The following is a 25690-nucleotide window of genomic DNA, read 5'->3' as shown; positions in this document are numbered from 1 at the left end:
TTACGGAGTCGGATCTGAGCTGTGATCCACAACTGGAGGGCACTTCCCTTTGGTAACAGGTGTGATCCTTTCCCTTTAAAAACAGAGAAAAAAATGGGAGTGGTCCCTCAGAAGGGAGTGGGCTCCCCAACCCTGGAGGGCACCCACAGGGGATGAACAAGTACCAACTGGTTGTGGGAGTCCCTACAGTGGGTCAAAGGTCAAAATTGATGCCCTCCAATCCTTCACAATAAAACGGCCTGATTGTAAGCAGATCTCTCTCCTCTGCAGCTAGGTCAGCTCAGCCGAGCACCCCATTGGCTTTGTAAGAACTTCAGGCAGGGGCCAGCGCTGTGGCTCAGCAGGTTAAACAGCCACTTGTGATGCTGGTATCCCTTATAGGCACCGGTTTGAGTCTCAGCTGCTCCACTTCCAATCCAGCTTCCTGTAACGGGCCTGGGAAAGGCAGCAGAAGATGGCCCAGGTGTTGGGTCCCTGCCATCCACGTGGGAGATCCTGATGAAGCTCCCGGCTTTGGCCTGGCCCACTGCTAGCTGTTGTAGCCATCTAGGGAGTGGACCAACAAATGGAAAATCTTTCTTTTTGTCTCTCCATCTCCTCCATAACTTTGGCTTTCAAATAAATAAATCTTTTTTTTTTAAAGTTACAGAGAGAGGTCTTCCATATGCTGGTTTATTCCCCAAATGGCCTCAATGGCTGGAGCTGTGCTGATCCAAAGCCAGGAGCCAGGAGATTCTTCTGGGTCTCCCACATGGGTGCAGGGGCCCAAGCACTTGGGCCATCTTCTACTGCTTTCCCAGGTCATAGCAGGGAGCTGGATCAGAGGAGGAGCAGTTGGGACATCAACCTGCACCCATATGGGATTCCAGCTCTGTAGTCAGGCTTAACCTACTACACCACAGCACAGGCCCACCAAAAATAAATATTTTTTTAAAAAACGCAAAATGTCATGGAGCCTGAAAGGTCATCCAGCCCAACCTTCAGAGGGAGCCTGTGGGCCAGAGAGGAGGGAACTTGCCTGAGGTCACCCTGAAGGCCAGAGCCAAGGCCAGTGTTCTGTGCAGGCCCTGACTTCAGCCCTGCGTTCCTCGCGCTGCTCTGATTCCTGGGAGTGGGGCCCTGAGGACTCGCATTCCCGGAGGAAGCCCTTGCTAGGGGCGGCCATTATGCCCCACACCTCTACACTTGCTGATGGCCTGTCTCTTGTCCACCCAGGGGTGGGCTCTATGTGGACTTCCTCACTGGTGTTTTCCTGCACCTGGGCCCTGATGTGGGGTGCTCCACGAATAGTGGTCCAAGGAAGGAGGGTGGGAGTGAGGGAGAGCTCACCAGGATAAAAGGGGCCTTTGCTGCCATCCAGCGGGTCACCCTGCCCCTGACTTCTCTCCTCCCCATCCCAGCTGCCCTGGCCTGGCCCAGAGCCTCAGCTCCCATCTAGCCACCAAGACCACCTCCTGCCTGCATCCCCACCCACCCCGTAAGGCCACAGAGTAAGTTTTTAAAACACAAGAATTACTTTCCATTGGAATCCCTCTACGTATCTGGGAGAAAAATCTTTGCAAAACACAAAACTGATAAAGGACTCACTCCTAGAGCATACAGAGACCTTTCAAAACTTAATCCAAGAAAACAAGCAAACCGTGTTTTCAAACTGTACAATGATTTAAAAACACTTTGTCAAACAAGAGATACAAAGACATGAAAAACTGCTTGACATCTCATCAGAGGAATGCAAATGCAAACCATCGTGAAATGTGTGCCTTCCAAATAAATCAGAAATCAGAAGAAAAAAAAAAAAGGCTAAACCAAAAACCGAAGAACCTGGCAACACCAAATCCTGACAAGCACGCAGGGCAGTTAAACCCCCCTACCTTGCTGGTGGAAATAGACCAACAAGAGCGCAGATGTTGGGGCTGGCGCTATGGTACAGGGAGTTATGCCACCGCCTGCAAAACCGGTATCCTGTATGGGCACCAGTTGGAGTCCTGGTTGCTCCACTTCTGATCCAGCTCTCAGCTAATGTGCCTGGGAAAGCAGTGCAGGATGGCCCCTGCAGCCACGTGGGAGACAGAGGGAGCTCCTGGCTCCTGGCTTCAGATTGGCCCAGCCCTGGCCATTGTGGCCATTTGGGGAGTGAACCAGAGGATGGAAGATCTCACTCTCTCTTTCTATGCTTATTTCTGCCTTTCAAATAAATAAACAAATTTCAAAAAAATAGAGAGAGAGCAGCTGTTTCAAAATCAGTTGGCAGTTTCTTATCAAGTCACACCCACTCTTACCAAACAGCGTAGGAATCCTACCCAAGAGAAATGAAAACAGATCAATATTGATAGCTGTGTTAATAAAAGTAGCCCTAACTAGAAACAGTCCAAATGTCCCCAACGTGGGGACAGATACACGACGGCACACCTGTGGGAAGGGCACTAGGAAGCGTGCAGCGGGGAGGAATCTCAGGCCGCGCTGTGCAAAATGAAAGCCCCAGCCACAGAGCGCCACACGGGGACCATTCCATTTACACGGCCCCTGGAAAGGACAAAGGTGGGGCGGGGAGGGAGGGCGCCCTGCCTGCAGGCGACAGCGGGACTCGTTCTGAGGGTGGTAGTCGTCGCTGTCTCGCCGGCAGAGATTACACAGCCACATGCATTTGCCAAAACTACCATGCTAAAAAAGGATGAATTTTGTTGCATGTAAGTTCCGTATGTCTGACTTTTAAAACACTCCTCTGGCTTCTTACCTGCAGCCCAGCTTGGTGTCCCAAGGCAAGCACGGCTCTGGCCAACCTCTGCCCACACATTCTCCGCTCTTCCCCATCACCCGCTCCACACCCACGTGTCACTCAAAGTGAACCCCATGCCGTTTGCCGACAGGGCTCCAGCTTTTTTGCTTCCTTTCTTTGGCCAGTGTCCTTCCCTGTGTCCTAAAACTTTTTCCTCCTCCCTGGAACAAGTGAACCTTTGTGGAAAAGCACAGCTCGGAGCCAGCCACACCAGAGAGCCAACCGCTGCTGCAGACAGAGGCGCAGCGGCCCGCGCGGCTCACCGCCCTGTATCGAGACCCCCGCAGCTGCTCCCTTTCCCTGGAACCTGGGCTGGCCTTGTCACTTGCTGTGACCAATAGAAGGTGCTAGAATGGCATGGCATTCTGAGCCAGGGCTGCAAAAGGCCTTGTGCATGTGCTCGTTCAAACCCAGCCCCCTCATGCAAACAACCCTGGGCCCCCCTGCTGCAGGACAGGAGCCCGGTCTAACTGTTCCACCCAGGACCACCCACACACCGACAATGACCGAAGGCTTTGCTGGCAGCCACTGGTGGGCTGTAATAAAAGCTGACAGAGTCAGGGACTCACTGTGGCCCTGGCAAAGCTACTGCGACCTCATCTGGATAATAGAGATGATATCTACCTCCAAGGGCCTCAGGAGGCCCAGAGGAGATACTGTCCAAACAGAGCACAGGACAGCGCCTGGCCCGATCGCCTTTCTGAGCCCATCTCCACGTCTGAGAGCCGGCTCAGATGCCGCTTCTTCTAAGCAGTTTTCCCAAGTCTCCAAACCCGGTATAGCCCCTCTGCCCTTTGATCTCACATGGCACCTCCTCATCACACTCCTGTGCGCCCTCTCCTTGGGCATCCGCACCCTGGAAACCCAGACAGGGCCTGGAACACAAGCATCTAGAACAGGTGTAGCCTCCAAGTCAGGAAAAGATGAAATCATTTGTGCAGGCCTGGGACCGAAAGGCTGTGCCCCTCCCACCTTCGACACGGTCCCAGCAAGCATCTTACACGCAGTTGACAGTCATTGGATCTCGAATTGAATTAGGGGTTCTAGCCCCCCGAGGAGGCAATGACAACCTGCAGGAGAGTTTGGGAGCTGTCACTGAGACTAGCGGCCACTACTGGCCAACAGTGGGTGTGCACCAGGAATGCTGAACACACCATCACTGGACAGGAACACCGGGCCTCAGAGAGCCACTCCTCCAAGCTGCAGGGCCCTGCTGAGGCTTGCTGGCCAGGAGACAGGGGAGGGAGGAGACTCTTTCTTCCCAACAGGCCCTGCCCTGTGGGACAGACTTCATCGTTCCCACCCCTGCAAGGAGTCTTGCTTCGTCGAGCAGGGTCACGCAGCTAGGAGCCAACAGGTACACCTGCATCTTCTCCTGATGCCCGTGAACTTGTCCGAGCCTCCAACCGGCCATGGCCCATTGAGATGTCCAAGCTGATCTGAATGAGGCCATGGAGCAGACCTGACTGCCCCGAACGGGGAAGAGTCCAGGCTGCCTGCTGGGACACTGGCTGTGTCCACGCTGAGGTCATTTAGGGAGGAAGGTGTGCCTGAGGGAGGTCAGGCGACTCGCCGATGCCACAACAGTCTCCCTCTCACCAACCCAGGGCTCACATAAGGTTTCGTAACCCCAAGGGTTTCTGACCCGAGCAACTGGGAACCGAGACACGAGGGGACAAAGCTGAGTCCCATCCTAATGGGATGCCACCTGAGTGGCTCTTCCCAGAGATTCCCCCAGGCGCACGTGGAAGGCAGCTTTCCACGCTGCTACATAGAGCCTGCCCCATCAACACCCTGACACATGCTGTTCACTTCTGCCACGCCCTTCTCTGCACCCTACTCGGCCACCCCTGAGCAGGACATGCTTGTCCACGCCTCCTCTCCCATGCAGTCCACCTGGGATGTCCTCCCACTCTCCACTGGGCCTTCTGCACACTGCTCCGTCACCCCCTCCCCTCTGCCCCAAGGCCTGTGACCTTCTGAGAGCAGGACCCCTGGCTTCCAGCAACATTGTTGTCTCCCCTACCAGCCTGCCCCATCCAAGATAAACATTTTTCCCTGTGCGCGGTCGAGGGAGCCCTGCCCACCCCTCCAGGCCACGGGCCAGGCATGCTCCACCTGTCAGTCAGCCCAGGAGTGCGCTCCAGTCCCCACCCCCATCAAAAATTCAGGGAGAAGAAAGGGAGGAAAAACAGAAATATGGCCTCTGTCCCCACTAGGCACCATGCTGTTGCTATGGCAATGGCATCCTGGTGTGCTGCACAGGAAATGCATAGAGGGCGAGGCCGGGTGGAAGAGGAGATGGGGGAGGAGGGGGATTCCATGTGCTGAGGTTCCTAGGAGCCCCTCTTTCTTACCCGGACTTCCAAGTCTCACCAGAGCGGCATGCACACAGGTAAAGGAAAGTCACGCGAGAGCAGATGGGGAGAGAACAGGGAGATGGGGGTGCCGAAGGCCAGCTCTGCCTCGGCCTTCCCTCCAGGTCCCATCTTCCAGAAAGCTCCTGAGAAAGCACTGTGGCATGGGGGCAGGAGGCCTGGGTCCCCGGCACCCTCCTGCCTGCTCTCGAGCCGCCCTGTAACTGCGGGAGTGAGTGAGAGCCTGCCCCGAGAAGCTGGGAGCCACCGGGGGCAGTGCTGTCCTCCTCTGCCACTCCCGGGAGCCAGCAGGGGGCCTGGCCTGTGATCTGTGCTCAGTCCCTCAGTGAGGGGTGCATGCACCGGGCCATTCGCTGACAGACTCTGGGGAAATCACATTCAGTCTCCAAACTTCCATCTTCTTCACTGAAAACAATGAGGGTGACACCCACCCTTCAAAGCTGTCACCCACAGTCAGACACACACAAAGTGACCGGGTGCATGGAAAACACGCTCCACGCACAGGAGAAACGTATTATCATTTCTGAGAATGGTATCTCTGATCTCCGTCTCAGGCTTCTGGACAAGAAATACTTTAGTTGTAAATCTAAAAAAAAAAAAAAAAAATTTACAGGCTGAAGTCACTGGTATCTGCCATTTCCTCTGAAATCTATCAAAAATAAAAGATGATTAATAGGCAGATAGGCGGATGGGTAGGTAGAAAGGTAGGTCATAAAGCACCCAGAGTAAACCAGGAAGCATGACCTACACTGGCAGGATACAGGTGTACACTGTAAACTTCTTCAACTTTGCTGTATGTCTCAAAAGTTTCATAACAAAACAGCAGGCAAAAAGAGAAAGTGAAAAATGGAAAATAAACTTCTGCCGAATCAACTGAACGTTTTTCTTGTGGTTCTTCCGTGGCATCAGCCAGACCTGGTCCCTTTCACCAATGCATGTGCTTTTGCAGCTTTTTTTTTTTTTTTTTTTTTGACAGGTAGAGTTATAGACAGTGAGAGAGAGACAGAGAGAAAGGTCTTCCTTCCGTTGGTTCGCTCCCCAAATGGCCGCCACGGCCGGCGCTGCGCCGATCTGAAGCCAGGAGCCAGGTGCTTCCTCCTGGTCTCCCATGTGGGTGCAGGAGCCCAAGCACTTGGGCCATCCTCCTTCCCAGGCCACAGCAGAGAGCTGTACTGGAAAAGGAGCAGCCGGGACTAGAACCCAGCGCCCATATGGGATGCCAGTGCCGCAGGTGGAAGATTAACCAAGTGAGCCACGGCGCCAGCCCCACTTTTACATCATTTAACAAGTGTTTACACGCTCCGTCCACATGTGCCAGCCTGGACATGGACACGGTGGAGGACAGGAAGGCTCTGTGCAGCAGGCCCAGGGGCCTAGGAGCGAGGAATTGTAATATCCCAGGGAAAGTGCTCCAACCTGAGGATGCACAAGATGCTGGGAATGAAAAGACACTGTTGGGAAGGCTCAGAACGCCTATGTGTGCAGAGCTGTTAAGGACGAATAGATTTCCAGACAGAACTTCGGGGGAAGAGGTTCAAGAACAGAACAGCTGGCCGGACTGCAATGGAGCCCGCAGGCCCACATGGCCAGCAGGTGACCAGCTGCTGTTAAAATGATCTGCCTGCAAGATCCAAGAGACCCAGACAGGGAGCCAGGTGGACAGTCAGGCCCACTGGCCAGTCCACCACATGCTGGAGCGAAGCACCTATCACATCCACAGCTGGAAAGAATGAAAACCAAAAGACTTCTTCTCCCACGCAAGAGTTAAATCCCAGGCCCCGCGGCTTTCGGGAAGAAGCAGGTGAGGCTTGGCAGTGAGGATGAGGAGGATTAGCTGTACCCGCACAGTCCAGGGGCAGGCTTCGCATAGCTCCCACACGGGCCCTGCCCGGCCCCGACTGAAGACAGCACAGGCGGAAGGCGTGTGTTGGGCCACCTGTGCCCTCTTCCCAACCTGGAGCACAGACTGAGTCCCAGCCATGCGTTTCTGCTCCGTGCGCCGCTCCGCCTGGCTGCAGGATGTGGCAATTCTCTGCACCCCACCTCGCCAAGCCTCCCTAACCCACATGAAAGGGGAAGCCACATGGGGAAGACTGCATTGACAATCACTCTTTGCATTTCTATGTATTTTTAAAGATTTATTTATTTATTCATTTATTTAAAAGGCAGAGCGTTGGGCAGAGCTGCACCCCATTTGGGCGTCAGTTCAAATCCCGGCTGTTCCACTTCTAATCCAGCTCCCTGCTAATGTGCCTGGGAAAGCAGTGGAAGATGGTCCAAATGCTTGGGCTCCTGCACCCACGTGGGAGATCTGGATGAAACTCCTGGATCCTGGCTTTGGCCTGACCCAACCCTGGTGATTGCAGCCATTTGGGGAGTGAACCAGCAGATGGAAGACCTCTCTATCTATCCCTCTTCCTCTCTCTGTCTCCCTGCTTTTTCTCCCTTTAACCCTGCCTTTCAAATAAATAAAATGTTTAACATAAAATAAAATAAATTGAAATAAAAGGCAGAGCATCAGAGAGGGAGAGAGGGGAAGAGAGAGATCTTCCACCCACTAGTTCATTCCCCAAATGGCCACAAGAGCTGTGTGTGGGCCAGGCCAGGAGCCAAGAACTCCATCCAGGTCTCCCACTTGGGTGGCAGGCACCTAAGCACTTGGTTCATCATGCACTGCCTTCCAAATGCATTAGCAGGGAGCTGGATCAGAAATGGAGCAGCCGGGACTAGAACCAGCACTCCTGTATGGGATGCCAGTGTCACAAGCAGTTTCTTAAACTACAACAACACCAGCCCAAGTTTCTGTATTTGTATATATTATGTATTCCCCTTTCTTGAGCTCTCCATGCTAATTCACTTTTCATTTGACTGGATGTATTCTCCAGTAATATTTTCTGAAAAGGCACATTAGTGTGTACCCTGAATCCTTGTGAACCTCTCATTTGCCTTGCCCATGAATGCTAGTTTAGATTCTACAGTCTCCACTCCTGTTCATGAGGATTCTAGACACAGTATTTTTGGTTGTTTCAGAAGAGAAGCTCAAAACACAACTGATTGTCTTTGATTTAGACTGCAGATGTGTTTTTTTTAACGTGATACTAACCAAATTTTTAAAAGATTTATTGTATTTATTTGAAAGGCAGAGTTGGTGGGGGGAGATCTTCCATCCTTTCGTTCACTCCCTAAATAGCTTCAACATCCAGTGCACCCTCTGCTGGCTCCCAGGCGCATTAGCGGGGAACTGGGACTTGAACCAGTGCTCTGATGTGGGATCCCGGTGTCCCAAGCAGCAGCTTAACCCTCTGTGCCACAATGCTAGTCCCAGAGCACTTTTTGTTTTGTTTTGTTTTGTTTTGTTTTTCATCCTTTTACTGAGGAAGAAAAAATATTTAATATTTTTGTTGTATAAGGAACAGTGCCAAGGCAGGTACTTACTTACACTCCTGACCTTGGCCGCATACCCTCCAGTTTTATAAAGCTATAGGACAGAGCAGAGTGGGAACTGAAAAGAAAGGTAGAAGACAACAGATAAATCGGAAGGGAGCAAGGGGATGGAGGAAGAATGACAACGGCCACATGTGTGCCAGTCAAACACTTTCAGTCCCTGCAGCAAATCAGAAAGATGCCAACCAAACCTCTATACTGGCTGGTGACTCTGCCATGGACACAGGAGGAAGTAATCAATACTAGAAGTAGTGACCACAAAGAAAACTCTGAGCCACAACTACAGTGGAACAATCCAGAGGGAAGACAGGACGTACCAGATTTTGCTACTTGTGTCACACAAGCTAGGAAAAGCCTTACCTCTCCCATTGGGGAGGCATATCTACACTCCCCCATTCCTTGCCTTACCATACATTATACATTCCTCTGGGAGAACTGAGACCCTGGCTAGATGCTCCACTCCAGGCTAAGGCTGAGCGGTCCTAGTTCTGCAGACCACCTCTTTGCAGTGATTGGATTCAGGCAGGCAGAATGGTGAGAATTGTAAAGATTTTAAAAAATAAAGTAGAACCCAGAGAAAATGTCAAGCTGCCGCGTGTAGCACCAGCAACAAATTCTTGCATTTCTCTTCCCTGTCTTGGCAGTCCCCCTATAGAAGGTTACATAATTGGAACAGTGCTCTCTTCCCTGCAGTCTGCTGGTACCAGGCTATAACCTGGACAGTAGGGAGGGCCTGCCCCAGGCTGGATTGTGCAAGAGAGCCATCTTAGGTCTCCCTAAGGATGTTTATCTTGGCGCAGATCTTGAGAGCAGGGCCCAATTTGATGTTCATGGCACTCATAAGAAGCTCTTCCTTAAGTAGTAAAAGGGCCTGTCCATCAGTCTCCTGGGAGCAAAATTCCCCTGCAATCTCTTGGCAACCTTGGAGAGGAGCAATGAACTCATACACCTCCTCTACACTCCAACGGCTGGGATTTCCGGACAGGAACACAGGGTTGATGCCACGTAATTCCGGTGTAGGCGGAGCTGTAATGGGATTCCCCAGGTCACGTTCTCCATGCCCAGCTCGTACTGACAATGGCCCAGGAGGTGTTGGGGAGAGTGCTTCATCATAACTGGAATTATCTGAACCCCGGCTGGAGTCCTCTTGACCCCGGTGGCGTCTGCCCTGGATCTTGGCCCGGGCAACGTCAGAGGAGCTGCGTCGGGGTCTGCGCCGGCGCACACGAGCATAGTTGGCTTCTTGCAACTCTTTCATTTTTTTCCTCTTCAGCCAGAACTGGTGGCTACAGCTCACATTGTACCTCTTAGCACAAGTCATGGGTCAGAACCTCTTGGGGCCACGGGACTGCTCTGCAGGGGCGTACTTCCCACAGTACTCGCACTTCAGGAGGCTCGCCTTCTTCTCCAACTCAGCAGAGGGGCTGTCCCCTGCCAAGGGGTCCCTTGAAGGATTCTCACTGAGCCCCGCTGGAAGGCCGGTCTGCAGCGGCTCCTCAGACTCCTTCAGTGACTGAGAACAGCCCACCGGGAAAGGTTCTGCTCCTTCCTGGATAACAAAGCCTTCAATGATGTGCGTGAGAATCTGAGGTTTCACAATGGCCTGTGGGGGTTTTGAGTCACCCATTTGTCTGGAGACCATGGCAAGCGTAGGAGGTGGTGCTGATGGGGCAGGGGTCAAGGCTACTAGTTCACTGCTTGGGGTGTTAGCATTCACATTGGCCACTGGTTCAGCTTTCTCTCCAAGACTGCTCTTCTCCTCCATGATCTTTGGGCTCTCTGCTGCTGGAGATGCCTTGGCAGGAAGTATTGAACCCAGTGTGGGCACATCATCTCTCTCCTCCTCAGACTCAGCCTTGCGTTTAACAGACAACATCTGAGGTTTACCCGGCAGGTGCACAGACTGCATGTAGAAGGCAGCAGGGACCTGGGCTACAACAGGTGAGGTGGTAGTAGCACCACCCTTTACCACATGTGCTGTCCCTTGCACAGGAGCAAGGGTCATCCAAGGGGCCAATGTAGGAGGGCACTCCTGCAGCGCACCAGGAGCCTGGGATGAAGGTGGCGAGGAGGCCAAGTGGGTTTGACCAGGCTGCACTGCACCTGGCATCCCCCGAGAAGTAGTACAGCAGCTGCCAGCTGTGCCAGCCCCAAAACCTGTGCCTGGGCTGTACCTGGCTGCCGGGTGCCCACAACTTGCACAGGGATATGGGGGGGGGGGTTGTTGGGTAGCTGACATCTTAGCAGCTCCCAACTGAGGAGGTTTGATAGGTGCTGCAGGTGGTTTGGACTGGATGGGAATGGATGGCTTAGGGGCTGGGTCAGGTGGGAGGGACAGGGGTGAGGACTGAAGCATCGGTTGAACAACAAGGGTTTGGGCTTGTTGCTGGGACTGAGAAGGGGGGACCTGCTGAGTAGGTGGGACCTGTGGAGGCTGGGGGGCAGTGAGGGTTGTGGTTTGCTGCTGTGCTGTTGCTGCCGGGCCAGCTGGAGGTGTGTCGCTGTGTGCAGGAGCTGGGACTGGCGGTGCTGGAACTGCTGCTGGTGGTGAATGGCAATCTGCTGCTGGATCACCACCTGCTTCTGCTACAGGTGGATCTGCTGCTGTTGCTGAATCAGTGAGTGGGGCTGGATCTGCGTGTACGTGGCTGAACTAATAAGTGTCTGGCTGGGGGCAGGTGTAGCTGTCCGTGTCAGGTTCATGCCTACCTTCTGCTGACCACTCCCGGCTGCCTCTGCCTTCTTGGCCGCTGCACTTCCTGCCTCTGTCTGGCTGCCTTGGCTCACAGTCACTGTTTGGGCTGCAGGTAAGGGCTGTACCACTCCTGTGCCCTTCCTGGGACAGCTGCCACCACCCACTCCGGAGGAAGGCAACTGACCCAAACCTGCAGGCGCCTGGCCACCTCCACCTGGACCCAAGGACCCTGGCATGCTACTCCCACTGCCTCCACCAGCTTGACTAAGGTTGAGGGACTGGCCTGAGGCCCCAGACGAGGCCTGTGCCACAGCCAAGGCCTGGTTAGAGGCCTGGGAGAGGCTCGAGACAGGGGAGGCTCCGGGAGGAATGGCCTTCTGAGTGGAGCCTTGCATCTGGGGTCCTTGGGCTGAGGTCTGCTGGTTCCTCACTGCCAAGTTCTGAACCCGTAGATACATCTGGGCTTGGGACTGGTTGAGGGGTGGGGAGGTGGTGTTCCCCAGTAGCACAGACTGGGTCAAGGTGGTGGCACTGGGAGAGCTCACACTCTGGGATCGGCTGATGAGCTGTGCAGCCGACGTGGTGGCCAGATTGATTGAGGCCTGGGTGGTGGTAGCCTGCTGCTGGGTGGTGCTGGTGTTTGGGGAGCTGGCCTGCCGACTGGCAGCGATGGTGGCCTGCTGGACGGCAGCCAGGCTGTGCAGCTGGGCATCACTGAGCTGCTGCTGGAGCATGGACTGGTGGAAGTACTGCGCCGCATTGGGCTGCCGCTGTAGTGCCTGCAGAGCCCGCACAGCCTGTCGTTCATACAGGGACATCTGAGCTATCTGGGGCCGAGAGCTGCCCCCAGAGCTGGAACTGCCATTGGTGGAGTTGGAGTTCTGCTCACTCTTGGTCTCCACGATAGTGTTCCAGAGTCCCCAAGGGTGGCGCTCTGACTCATGACCTTCGCGCCTGGCTCGGCACCCTCGTCCTCCGAGGGGGCGTCCACCTCATGGGCCGGGGTCCCCCCCAGTCGCCAGGCTGGGCAGGGTGAGGGGCTCGCTGGGCCTCCGCGGCGGGCTCCCCTCGCCTCCTCCCCTTCCTGGAGGGGCGGGGGCGCCGAGGGCGGGGTGGGAGGTGCCAGGCATGGCCGCCGCTCCCCGCCCCTCCCCGCCCCTCCCCGCGCCTCCCCGCGCCTCCCGCCGCTCCGGCCGCCAGCCCGGCCGCGGCTCTCCCAGAGATCTTTTTAAAAAAATAATAGGATCTCTTTATCTCAATGGAGCTTTCTGTGCTATGAATACAGTACAAGAGGCAAATATGCATTTATGTACTGTACCACATTTGCCTTCTTAGCGTCACAACTTTAAAATCAACTCCTGAACTTTTTAGTGAACACATATGTGGTTAGAAATCATGCTGACTTTGCCCTCCTTAGCAATATTTACAATCTCGCTTATTTTTCTTGTCTTACTGCATTTGCTAGAACCTCCAAAGCAACGCGGGGTGATGCCAGTGATGCAGGCAATCATGGTGACAGGCCTCTGCACCCAGGGTCCTGGTCTCCTCTGTCACAGCCCCCAAGCTCTCTAGGACTGTTCCTCCTCCTCTATCGACGGCTCCACCCTGAGACAGGCTTTTCCTTGGGTCTTTGACGAGGGCGACATCTGCCCCTACACCTGCTTTGCCCAGGAGTTGCGCACTTTAAGCCTCTACAAAGAACGCACCCCCAGTATGAATAAACAAAACACCGAATTCTACCACGGCCCAGGCGGACGCCAGGGAAGAGGGAGCTGGCACCTGCAGACCACAGGACAGCACGCACGGGTGGAGGCGTCCACGGGGCCGACCCCTGCGGTCATCATGCCCGCTTGGCCTCATTTCTCAGATGAGAACAGTGTGTCTCGGTGACTTGGCCCAGGTCACACAGCATGGGGCAAGCTGGAAATCACAAGCCTGGTTACATGGGAAATCCTGTGGCTCCCACGCGCCTGAGTGTTGCAGGGGGCACCAGGGGTGGGAGGGAGACAGGTGCTGATGGACCGTGTGGGAGGAACATGGCCCTGGAAGGGAGGACTGGATCCCACCCTGACTCTGCAGCTCAGCAGTGGAGCGACGGGTGGGTTGCTCCTCTCGCTTCCCCTCTGCACGTGGAAAGCAGCCACGCGCCTTGGCCAGGAAGGGGTGGAAAAGGCAGTGCACATCACAAGTGTCCCTCAGGCCCTGCTGCTGCTCAGAGCTGTGGCTGCAGGCATGGCTCTCCCCTCGCTCTGCAGCCAGCCTGCTCGCAGACACATAAGGGAACAGCGAGGGCAGAGGAGACATCGGGGGACAAGGATGCTAATGCGCATGGGGACGAAAGTGTGGGGAGGAGGCTGCAGAGCAAGCTGCCTGCGGGGAAAACCTGCCACTTCCCACCGCAAACCCCAGGAGGGCCCAGGGACCGGCACACCAGCACCATATCTCAAAAAGCAGGCAGGAGACCACGACTGAAAGCAGGAGGCCAGCTGGACCTGATTTTCAGCTGCTCAGGGCCAGCGGGAGGCAGAGGGGTGGGGTGTGTGGAGCAGTCCCAGGAGACCAGGCATAGCCCATGGCCACAGTGTGACCACCGCGGGCCAGGAGGAAGGCCACGTCCTCTTCTCCTTCCTCTAACACCAGCAGCCACCTCCACCCCCATCGGGGACAGAGGTTCTCTCTAGAGAACCTCCTGGAAACGCTGGCACTGAGTGTCTCTCAAGAGAAGGGCAGGTGCCCAGGGAAGCCACCCTGCACAGGCCCCACCCAGACGCAGCATTTTCTAGTGCCTTCCTCTTCAGTGTGAGGAAAGACAGAAGAAAAGAAACTCAGAGGAGCAGGGGACAACGCGGGGAGCAAATAACTTCAGGGATCGTGTAGCTAAGATCCTTGGACAAAAGCGCTCGCAACACGCATGGCACAGAATTGGGAGCTACGCAAAGAATGTTCAAAGGAGCGAAACGCAGCTCTTGGGAACTGCAGAATATGACAGCCAAAATATTCAAAAGCAGCAGTAGGGCTGGAAGACAAAGACAAGGAAATTGTATCAGGAAATAAGAAAAAGGGGGAGAAAAAGACAAGAGAAGCAGAGAAGCAAACCCGGGCTGCTAACATCTATCTAAAGACATTCCCGAAAGAGAGAAGAGAGGAAGCAGAGGGCAGGAAGGCAGCAAAGACAAACACGCAAGACAACAAACCTCCCCCGAGACAGAGCGTGCTCAGATCTTTGTGGCTGTTGTATTTAAGTTCTTATTTATTTATTTGTTTGAAAGGCAGAGGAAAAAACAAAGAGCAAGAGATCTTCAATCTGCTGGTTCACTCCCCACATGCACCCTCCCCCCAACAACGGAGGCTATGCCAGGCTAAAGCCAGGAGCCTGGGACTCCATCCAGCTCTCCTACAAGGGTGGTAGGGACCCAAGTACTGGGGCCATCACCTGCTGCCCCCTGGGTGTGCATTAGCAGGGAGCTGGAATTAGCAAGTAGAGCTGGAATTTGAGCCCAGGGACTCCCAGGTGAGCTGCGTGCACCCCAAGAAGTGTCTTACTTGCTGCACCAAAGGCCCGCCCCTGCTGACTTTCCAGATGGAAAGACCATGCTGAGGCCCTCGCCATGGAATCTCAGACTACAAGGAACAGAGAAAAGACCCTGAAAGCTTCCAAAAATGGAAAACGCAGGTCTCGTGCAGAGAACAGGAAACCAGAACGCATCAGGCCCCTCGACACGCAGGCCAGAGGCCAGGACGCAGGAGAGGGAGGCCCACAAAGCTCCTCCTGGGGACAATGAGTTCTGGCCAACTTTTATTCCCAGCTAAACTATTGATCAGAAGTGCAGGCAGGAAAAATGCAAACATCTCTTGAGGCATGCAGTCTATCCAGAATCTTACCCTCCCCTGCCCTGTCTCAGGAATCCACCACCACAAGGGAGCTAAATCAAGAAGGATGAAGACATGGGATGACGTTGATGGGGAAAACTGAATTTTAAAAATTCCAGGGCTGGCACTGTGGCATAGTCGGTAAAGCTGCCACCTGTACTGCTGACATCCCATATGCATGCCAGGTGGTGTCCTGGCTGCTCCACCTCTGGTCCAGCTCTCTGCTATGACCTGGGAAAGCAGTAGAAGATGGCCCAAGTCCTTGGGCCCCTGCACCCACGTGGGAGACCTGCAAGAAGCTCCTGGCTCCGGGCTTCGGATCAGCACAGCCAACTGGGGAGTGATCCAGCAGATGGAAGACACCCCTCCCCCTCCCCCAACTTCCCCTCTCCCTTCCCTCCCCTTCTGTGCAACTCTTTCAAATAAATAAACAATTTAAAAAAAAAATCACATTTCAAAGCTGGCTTGCCCTGAATGCAGTCCTCCTGATCTCACCATAACGTGCAAAAACCAAACCGCTCAATCCTAAAGTGCATGTTTATTCACACTAACATTTCTGAAGTTGCAAATAGGTTGCCACTGACAGCCTCTTGGGACCATAAGACAGGGCAGCAGCCAACACCTGCAAGCTGCCGCCGAGTTTGCCCCTGCATTTCCTCGCCTCTTCTTTCTCAGGCTTCACCACAGCCTCCTCCAAGCCCACCATGAGCACCAACAAACAGATTCCTGGTGGCAAGGCCACTCAGGGCAGGGCCCAGCCTGCGTGGGCTGTGGGGGCAGGGCTGATGCTGACCGAGAGCCTCTTCCTTGCTAAGAGCTTAGATCATCTCATTTGCGTCTCCTCAGCCATCTGCGCTTCGACAGGGGACGGGAATGGGCTCAGAGAGCTTCGGCAGCTCCCCCCACTCACACAGCCTGCCAGTGGCAGAGCCAGGCTCTGAACTTGGACTTCTCTGCCGTTTGGCTGGCATTAGCTGGCGGCAGCTGTGCTTCCCAGGGATCCCAGCCTGGGCAACCCCAGCCAGCCCCAGAGCAAGCCCCTCCCCCGGGGCTCCAGCGGCACTCACTGCATGAGGGTATCCTGGGCTGGGTCTGAGAGGTAGCGCTTGGAAACCCCCAGGTACAGGGACCGGTATCGCTTCCGTCTATCCTTGGTCTCCATCAGCCTGGTGTTTAAGTAGCGGCCCACGCCTACGGGGTTCTGCACCGGGAGAGAACGGCAGGACATGAGCCAGCCTAGCAGAGGCCATGACCGCCGGCCACCCCCCGCACCCCTCCCTCCTCCATGTCAGTCACGCGTTGATGGTGAGGTCCCTAACCTGGAACCTCAGAATGTGACCAGATTTGGAAATGGAGCAGTTGTAGACATAATTAGCTAACTGTGGTCAGTGGGATGTTGATCCACTGTGACTGGTGTGGGGGAGGCCTGTGGGAGGGGGGTCGGGACTGTGACTGGTGGTGGGGGAGGCCTGTGGGAGGGGGGTCGGGACTGTGACTGGTGTGGGGGAGGCCTGTCTGCGGGGGGCGGGGGCGGGCAACAGGCTCTTGGGCTGGAAGGATGAGCACAGGGCCTTCCTGGACCCCAGCCCTCCCATCAGCCCTTCCTCCTGGGGACAGCTGGGCCTGTGGAAACAACATGCTCACTTGGCTCTCTCGACATCTTACTTGGGGTCCCCGTGTGAAGCGCCACCCCCAGCCGGGCTGCAGGCTGGAGGACAGGAAGGGAAGTCGGATGGGGGCCTGGCCAGCTGGTCAGTAGCGCAATCGCCCAGGGGGGCAGGCACACTGGGGACGGGCTGGCGCTGGGGGAGCTGAGGAGCTGGGGGGCTGGCAGGCTCCCCTTCAACAAGGGAGCGCTCAGAGGCAGGTGCCGGAGGGGGTGGTGGGAGGAGCAGATCAGGGAAGTAGGTAAGGTACACACCAGAGTACCCAGGGTGACAGGGGAGACCTTCAACACAGAAAGCTGTTCTGAGCAGGCAACACCAGTCATTGCCGCTGGGAACTAGCATGGGGGCTCCCTGATGGGGGCTCCTGGGGTGTGAGGGGCAGGGGGCATGCCGGTGAAGCCACTTGGCACCAATCCATGGAGCTGCTCTCTCTGTGCACCTTTCTGTCTGATCATTAGACGCCAGGGACAGGTGTTGTGGCTCAGCAGGTTAAGATGCCACCTGCAATGCTGGCATCCCATAGGGGCGCCAGTTCGATTCCTGGCTGCTCCACTTCCAATCCAGCTCTCTGCTAATGCACCTGGGAAAGCAACAGAAGACGGCCCAAATGCTTAGGCCCCTGCCACTCACACGGGAAACCTGGATGGAATACCAGAGCTCCTGGCTTCTCCCTGGCCTAACCTTAGCCATAGCAGCCATTTGGGGAGAGACCAGGGGATGGAAGATCTCTGTCTCTCCCTCCATAGCTCTGCCCAACAAGGCCCCTGTGTAAACTAAGGAGCCAACTTCCCAGAGCCCAGGGGCTGACCTGTATCACAAGACTGAGAAATTGAGGGCTAGGTTGCCTGCGTGGGGATGGCTGCCTCTGCGGAGGCGGAGAGAGCGGGAGGGGAAGGGGGCAAGAGGGGGCAAAAGGGGGCAGAAGAGGCCTTGCCCAGCCAGAGTGACAGCTGCTCCCGAGGCCTCAAATCAGAGAAATCAGAATTCCCTAGGGGAGATGGGAGCATGGGTTCTGGAGCAGCATCTTGCCTGCAGACTCCCAGCACCCTCCTCCCCGGGCTCCCGAAGCTGAGGCCCCGCACAGGGTCCAGGGGTCCAGCAGGCTGTGCTCTCACCAGTCCTGCAGTGACCCCGGCACCCACTCAGTGTGAGGACACGTGTCTTAGAGGAACAAGGCGGTGGCCATAGGGGCCTGTCCCTTGGGACTCAGGGCCCAAGACAGGTATGAGCGCTCCCCGCCCCTCCCCACCCTCGCCCTCCCAGCCGCCCCAAGCACCTGGTATGTCTTGATGCTGGTCCGCTTGGAGGCCAGGAGGAAGGGGGGCAGGCTGGCAGGCTGGCACTTCTTCTCCTGTGGAAGCCACGAGCCAGGGCCAGACGTGGCCTGGGAGCCAAGAAGGAAGGCAGAGCTAGAGGGCCTGGCGGGTGAGGGTTCTTGGCACCCAGCAATCCTTGAGCTGGGGATGGTGGAGGGACCCAGCCAGGCCCCACGAGGGGGCCCTGGGGGGCCCTCACGACCCATGCTCCCCCTCTTCCAACCTCCGCCTATCAGCCAGGCTCTCAGGGCCCTCACAGTCTGGCAGGTGCAGTGAGAGGCTCTGGGCCACAGCCTGGACAGCGGAGGCCACGCCGGCCTGTGCCACACGGGCTGGGTCACTCCCTGCCCTCCTTGCTCTTACAGGTGTAACTGAGCAGACCCCTCCCCAGATCAGGCCTCAGTATCCTCTCATGAAATGCAGAAGATGACCCCTTCCATGGGGACTGGAAAGTGCCCAGCAGGTCTTGGGGAAGTGACACACCTTCCCCGCCATGCCACCCTAACTCCTTCCCCGATGCTACACACAGACTTGCTTGGGGGAGAGGGAGGAGCCTGCTCAGAGCCCGGGCTGTGCTCTGCACGTCCAGAGAGGCACAGCTGCCTGCTGCCCTCTGAGGAGCAGGTGGGCAGACCCTGTGGAAGGTGGACCCTCTGGTCACCCTCTGCCCTGCTCCTCCTCCAGGGCTCTGAGGGCTGGGTGGAGGTGGGCACTGACTGGGCACTTCCTGGGTGCCAGGAGCCGCACTGTAGGCTCTGGGCACGCGGCCTCATCTGTCCTCACAGCCGCCTCACTGGCCACATGGGGAATGGGCACATCTTACCCAAAGTGAGGGGTGAGGGCACGAGCGGGACTGGAAAAAGGACAGTGCTCCCCAAGACTGCACGCTCCCTGGAAAGTAGCCCCCACCCTCGGAGAGCTGCCCTCCCAGACAGGCAGGTGGGTGGGGTGGGGGTGCAGACCAGCTTCCGGGGACACTGGCTGACGGTGGCCCAGTAGATCCTCTCCGTGGGCGTCTCCGGGTTGCGGGGAAGTTTTGAGAAAACACCGCGATTCTTGTTGTGACGTGAGTTCAGTTCTTCCACGAAGCTCTTGAAACTCATCAGTTCCCTAGCCTTTTTCTTCTGCAAGGGGGGGGGGGGGGTCGGGGGGGGGTCTTCTATGCCAGGAAACTCCAGAGCCTTCTTTCTCAGCCCCCACCAGCAGTCAGAGCAAAGCCAGTGCTTCCAGCAGGGTCATTCACTGCGGCCTCCCCCCCCCTCCACCGGCAGGTCAGGCTGGGCTCAGCCTGTCCCCGGCAGCACTGGACGTGCTGGATAGTGGCATAGCCTACACCAGAGAGGACTTCCAGGGCCACAGCACTGCTCTGTGGGACACTGCTCAGGCAGCCATGGTCCAAGCCCACAAAACAGATGCCACCCAGACTGACAATGGCTCAGGGCGGGGGGAGGGGGAGCTGGCAAGCTGAGACTCCACCCCGGTGTCCCCTCCCAGCCTTGGCCTCATCAACAGACCATATAGACCGGCACCCTCAGGCCCTGCAGGCCCCACGGCCAGTAGCCGGCCAGCCCTGGCATCACGGCCATGTGCACCCCTATGGAGCCCATGTTGGTGCAATGATGGAAAAGAGGCTGTGAGACAGGAGGCCCCGGGCTCAAATCCCAGCCCTGCCCTCTCCAGCCAGGTGGCCAGCTACGGTTTCCTCTTCTAACCCCAGGAGGGGCTGGATTCCGCCTGGCTGCAGGGCAGATGTAAGCAGGTGTGTGGCGTCTCTGGGATGGACTGGTGAGGCCTACCCAACCCCGCCAGCCTCCCAGGTGCGCACCTGCACAGAGAAATGACCGAAAGGCAGCGGCTCACTCCGTTCGCCAGAGAAGATGTCATAGGGGCCGCGGGTGCCAATGGACCGAGCCACGTAGGTGTCGATGCTGCTCTTGAGGGTATAGGTGCCGGGTCCCAGGCCACTGCCCTAGGGCACGGCAGAGGTGACAGTGCCCGTCACCCTGGCAGTCACTCAGAATCCCCAGTGCCCTGGGGGCCTCCCTCCAGGAAGGCGTGGGCAGGCTGGTGGGCTTGGCCAGGGGAGGGCCATACCTGGTGAACCAGGGGGGACGGCTTCTTGCTCATCCTGCACAGCAGGCCCTCGGAGTGGGACCGGTTCCAGGCATTCTCCTCCAGCCGCGTGTAGGGGTTACCTCGCTCCCCATAATTCCCAGGGCCTGGGTAGTAGTTCTGTGGAGCAGGGGAGGGGACTGACGGCATCCAAGGAGGAAACACTCGGGCCTCCCACCTCTAAGAGGGGTCAGGGTTTCAGGTCCCCGGGGTTACCTCCCAACACACGGCACTGGTGCTGCTCACACCTGCCCAGGGCCCCGCTGCCCCATGCTGGTTCCGTCTGACGGCTTCCTTCCCACATCCCGCACAACGTGAGCTCGCTGCTGCTACCCACACCCATGCCGCCCTGCCCAGCTCACTGCCCGGGCTCGCTCATAGTGTGCTCCCTCCCCTCGCCTTGGGGAAGCCACCAATCCTGCAGAGCCAGCTCAGCCGTCAGTCACCTCTCCTGGGGATGGCTTGCCCTGTGGCTCCAGATGGATGCCTGCTGTGGTGGCCTCAATGGTCCCATCCTTCAGAGCCCTGCACACACTGTGCTGTGGACAGTGCTAGACACAGAAGGACCCAGGTCCTGGGTTCGCATCCTGGTTCTGCAGCTTCCTAGCTGAGAAACACTGAGCCCCGTGAGCCTCACATCCTCATCTGTGACGTGGGGATGGTAACACTTTGCTCCGGGAGGTTACGAGGAAGCTGAATAATGTCTGTGAAGCCCCCTGCACAGTGGCCAGCTCACAGTGGGCAGCACCAGGAGTCAGGGTGGGGTGGCTGACAGTCTCGCGAGCAGAAGAGGTTAATAACTGTAGCTGGAATGACCATCGAGGGCTTGGAATGCCAGATCAGAAGGGAAGACGAAATTAGCCCTAGGACGTAGAGGGGGTCCTTGGATACCCTTCGCCCGGTTTTTGCAGCTGTGCTGCACCTCTGGGCCACACGGGGTCGCTGCCGTTCCACGGATGCCTCAGCCAGCCCAACTCCGGATCCTGGAAGCTGGTCCTGGGGAAGCCAGGCCCGGCGCAGGGCCCTCTGCTGGGGAAATCATGCCACTGCAGGCAGCAGCCTTGTTTGTTTTCCCCATGGCCCAGGTGACCCAGTCCATCCTGGAGAAAAACTCCAAGGGCAGGAAGTTGGATTCCGGAATGGTGTGCTGGAAGTTGTGAGAGCTTTAACATCTTGGTTCTGGAGGCAACCCCAGGAGACCAAGTCAGTACTATCTACATTCAGACAGACAAGGAAACTGAGTCTGAGAGAGGCAAACCACCTGTCCAGGGCCCAGTCCTAGGCCCTGGGGTGACTGGGCAGGGAGACTGGGGGAACGAGGGTGGCAACACAGGGGTGAGCATGACCCCTGCCCTGACGTTCAAGGGCAGCCCAAGTCCAGCGCCGACTGCTTCGCCAGTGTAGTCTCTCTCCTAACGTGAAAGCTTCAATTTCCCGGGTTCAATATCACACTCAGGCTGACGCGAAGCCAATGATTTTTAACCACCTGCTATGTTGCCAGAGCTGCTGGGGCCCAGGTAGCAAGGCTGATTCGGCAGCCAGTGGGGGAGTTTGGGAAAGAGGTTTTGTTAACACTGGGCCTCCAAGAGCAAGAAGGACCCCCAAAGATGGGCAACAGGGGACGGTCCCCAGGCAGATGCCCCACCCACTGCCCCACAGCACTGGGGCCAGGGAGACAGATGGTGTCAGATGGGCAGGGCTGAGCCCAGACGTCAGACCCTGCCCCCACAGAAGGTCAAGGACAGAAATCCTGGACACCCTGGACTCCAGCTCTGTGGGCCTGGGCGGCTGTCGCTCTCTGTGCTCAGTTTTCTCATCTGTGAAGTGGACAGAATGATGGTGCCCGCCTCCCAGGGCTGCTGTGGGCCGGGACTCCCCAGGGCGCGGCAGGCCCCGGCTGGGCACCCACTCTACTACTTCCCAAGCACAGGTAAGGGCTTGTTGGCTAAATGCCTCCCGGTCACCCCTGCCTAAGCTGCCACAGCATCTGCCGGTCCCCAAGCAGGGCAGGGGAGAACTCCCTGAGGTCACAGAAGGCCCAGGCCCCAGGGGAAGGCAGGGACTTTGGGGCCTGCGGCAGCTCTCGCCTTCTCTGACCTCCGGGACCTGACCCGCAGAGTCAGCAGAGCATTACAGAGAGTGTCTGGGAGCAGCTGCGTGCACTCACTTGGTCCAAAAATGCCCACTCCCTGCCTGCTGTGCGCCAGGCTCTGCTAGGACCTCGGCACGCTGCTGTGAATGAGCCAGCCCTCGGGGCTGCTGTCCACCGAGCACCCGAGCCCCGCGGGGACTCCAGGAAGACAGGCATCGCCTGGAGGGGCGAGGCAGGCTTCCCGGGCGGCCTCAGCAGGAGCAGCGGTGTCTCAGAGGGGAACGGCAGGTGCAAAGAAGCCTTCCCTGAGACACTGAGGGGCTGCGGGGGCCCTGGACGGGAGGCCGGCCAGGGCGAGGCTGTTCCCAGCCGGCGTGGAGGGTGGAGTGCACCTGCACCTACCCCAATGAAGCCCCGGAAGCGCGTCTCCCCGGAGCTGAGCAGCCCCCGCGTGCTGCACGGCTTGTGCTGCAGCAGCTGTAGGAAGTCTTTGATGTTGTAGGAGCCGGGCCCCAGCTTGTGTCCCTGCACCAGGAGAAGAGAGCACAGGATGAACGCGGCTGGAAGGAGCCCGGGGGCGGCTGTGTTCCTTACCCAGAGAGCTCCGCCTGCTCCTGGATGACACCGGGACGGCCAACATGGGCTGGGGGGCCCGGCCCCAGCCCCCGCACCTGCTGCTTCTTCTCTTTCAGGATGGCCTGGTACTGGAAGTGGGGCAGCTGGGTCAGCCGCGTGGCTTCCTGGGCCCGGGCCCAGCCTGTGCCCACCTCCTTCTTCAGCTTCTTCTTGCTGAAGCAGGTCTCCTTGGAGCTATAGGTTCCCGGTCCTATGTGGGACTAAGGCAGAGCAGGTGGAGGATGTGCCAGCCATACCAACCCTGCCCTGGGTGACGCGGCCAGCCCCTCACCCCACCCCGAGGCTGGCACGGGGACAGGGGACGCTGAGGCGCGGGGCCAGACCATGTGGCAGGCGTCGCGAGCTATGCCAACTCACCACCTCCTCGGAGTAGCGCCGGGAATACGGGGCCTCTGTGAAGGTGCTGTACTTCTTCTGGTTGGGGTAGACAGCGGACACGTCGAACCTGGCGGGGGACCCAGGCCCGGTGAGAGCGCCCCGGGGTGGGGGAGTTGGTTTCCCAGGGGAGTGACTGTGGGTGGCAGGGTGGCAGTGGCTTTGAACTCCACCTCTCCTCTGGCTGAAGGCTTCTCCATAGCCCTAATGCGCATTTCCAGGCAACACACTTTAGCTGCCTGCTGTAGTCCCAGAGCCTACAACTGTGCGTGCACACAGCAGGCGAGACACACACACACACACACACTCCTACATGAAGAAAGGAGGCCAGACTCCCGGGCTTAAGTCCAGCCATGACTTTGTAGCCGAGGGACCTACTGTGCGCCAGGTCATGTGGCCTCCCTAAACCTGGCACAAAGTGGGTGCTCTTGATATGATGTGAGGAAAGAATTCTGGGCACGGAGGCCAGCAGGATGGGGGAGAGGAAGTCCAGCCCCCTGCCCCCAATGGCTGCCCCAGGCTCCCGCCCCCTCCCCCACCCCCACCCTCCAGGCAGAGAGGGGCTGGGGGCGGGTGGGGCTTCACCTGTGGCTCTGCACACCAAAAGGCGCCCCGCTGAACCACTTCGGGGCGACATTCGTGCCCATGGCGTCGGGGCAGGCCCAGCCGCAAGGTTCCCTGGGTGCTCGGTACCCCGCTGCTCCGCACAGAGCCCACCTCCCCGCGCCGCCGCCCACCAGCACTGTCTGCTGCTGCCCCGGCAACCCGGGCCTTGTGATTCGTCCAGGTCGGTGCGCCACGTGGGTGCCACGTGGCAGCCCCCGCCGCAGTCCCTGCGCCTGCTCTGGCCCCTCCTCCTCCCCCCTCGTTTTCAAGACCCCCTTGCCAGAGACCATCCCTCACGGCTGCCGACTTGGCGGCCCCTCGTGCAGCCCCTCCTGTCGCGTTTGGCGGCCTTTGAGACAAAATTGTCCCTGGTTGCTGGCCGGATCCTTGCGCCCCTGCCCACGGCCAGGGACCACGAGACTCCGGAAGCGTCTCTTGGCGTTCCCCTGGGCTGATGGGAGGTCCGCCCACGGGGAGGGAGAGGGAGGCAGAGCTAGGAGCCCAGCGCATGGAGGGCAGGTGAGGTGGGAGAGCAGGTGAGGGGCCCATGCCTCCTGCACTCACCCTGCACTCTGCAGGGTGCCTGGGCCCCAGATGTAGCCCCTGGGAGTCTGGTGACTGCAGTGTGGTCAGGCCTTTGAGAGAGGGAGGCCTGTGACCCAGCCTTGCAGATCACGGAAGGCTTCCTGGAGGAGAATTCCAAACTCAGCACTGAAGCTTGGGTATGACCTGCCAGGTGAGAGCGGGAGTTGAGGGTGTGTGCCCCCCACCCGCACCCCAGGGCCGTGCTCTGGGGTTGTGTAATCCCATCCCCCCCCCCCATGTTCCCACCCAGGGGGCTGCAGGCGAGGCCGGCAGAGAGCCCCGCCCATGCAGGTGCCAGGAGTGAAGCCAGAGAGAGGTGGGATGTGCCCAGAGAGGCGGGGCCAGAGGCACAGTGGGTCTCCGGCCAGGCCCCGCCCAGCGTCCCTGACACTGCAAGCCGGCATTTACCCAAGATGCCGAGGCAGGCAGACGCTGGGGCACCTGCGCCCTCCCTGCGTAGCCGAGCAGGCGGTCAGCAGTGTCAGGCCCGGTGTACACCCGAGGATCAGACACCTGAGTCATCGGAGCAGACCCTGCCCTGTGGGTCACTTCCTTCTCCCAGCTCAGCGCCCTTCCGGGCAAAGGAGGCCGGCAGTCTCCCTCTGGCCAGGCTGCCACGGGCACTGGGTGACTTAGCTCAGGTACCACTAGGGGCACCCTGCAGGCTCTCACGGAGGCGTCTTGCATTGACCGAAAATGGACAATGGATGCTGAATGGGTGAATGAATGAATGAATCCATCCAGCTTCCCAGTGACACGTAAATCCTCCCAGAGACCTCTTTGAACCCTGGTGCTGCTGCCTCCTAGCTGGTGGCCTCGGGCAAGCACCCTGGCCAAGCGTCAGTGTCCTCATCTGTGACGTGGACAGGTGACTGTCATGGTGGCGGTGAGGCTTGGGTGGTGGCACCATCAAGCCCTGAGCCTGGGAGAGGCCTTCGGCGGGCCCTGGATCTGCTTGGGGACAATCGGCGGGCTCAGACCCACCCGCAGCTGTGTTACATCCCTGCTCTCCGAGCCCCTTGGCTGCACACCTCGTGCGGGAGTGACCAGAGCATCCAAGCCAAAGTTCACATGCCTGGAGTCTGGCTGCTGGGCGGACTGGGTGGGGTGGGTTGAGTCATTTAGGCCCCGCCCATCA

At 57.8% G+C, this 25690-nt stretch overlaps 2 protein-coding genes across 2 annotated transcripts; both read right to left on the bottom strand.

Annotated features, from left to right (window-relative positions):
* On the bottom strand, positions 1–24008 carry CIMAP2 (ciliary microtubule associated protein 2). The gene is made up of 11 exons (XM_062190085.1): positions 23947–24008; positions 23344–23431; positions 23022–23186; positions 22753–22875; positions 20241–20378; positions 19972–20115; positions 19109–19270; positions 18095–18214; positions 17969–17971; positions 16231–16364; positions 1–73 (listed from the first exon to the last, which is right to left on the bottom strand). The coding sequence occupies exons 1-11, from the start codon at positions 24006–24008 to the stop codon at positions 1–3; spliced, it is 1212 nt and encodes a 403-aa protein (XP_062046069.1).
* Positions 9365–13137, bottom strand: LOC133760487 (polyhomeotic-like protein 1). Its single transcript, XM_062193029.1, is given in 4 exon segments — positions 9365–10501; positions 11024–11067; positions 11070–12266; positions 13098–13137. Coding segments are annotated over 4 exon segments (2418 nt in total).
* Positions 24009–25690: the final 1682 nt, after the last annotated feature.

The sequence above is a fragment of the Lepus europaeus genome, chromosome 5 (assembly GCF_033115175.1).
Source record: "Lepus europaeus isolate LE1 chromosome 5, mLepTim1.pri, whole genome shotgun sequence".
NCBI lineage: Eukaryota > Metazoa > Chordata > Mammalia > Lagomorpha > Leporidae > Lepus > Lepus europaeus.
Note: the sequence above shows the minus strand (reverse complement) of the source record. Positions and strands in the feature narration are given on the sequence as shown.

Coding starts and splice junctions, on each gene's coding strand:
- CIMAP2 (XM_062190085.1), bottom strand. CDS start 24,008: ATGGGCACGAATGTCGCCCCGAAGTGGTTCAGCGGGGCGCCTTTTGGT. Junction 23,187..23,343: donor GGCGCTACTCCGAGGAGGTG/GTGAGTTGGCAT, acceptor GCTCTGCCTTAG/TCCCACATAGGACCGGGAAC. Junction 20,379..22,752: donor GCTTCCGGGGCTTCATTGGG/GTAGGTGCAGGT, acceptor CCTGCTCCACAG/AACTACTACCCAGGCCCTGG.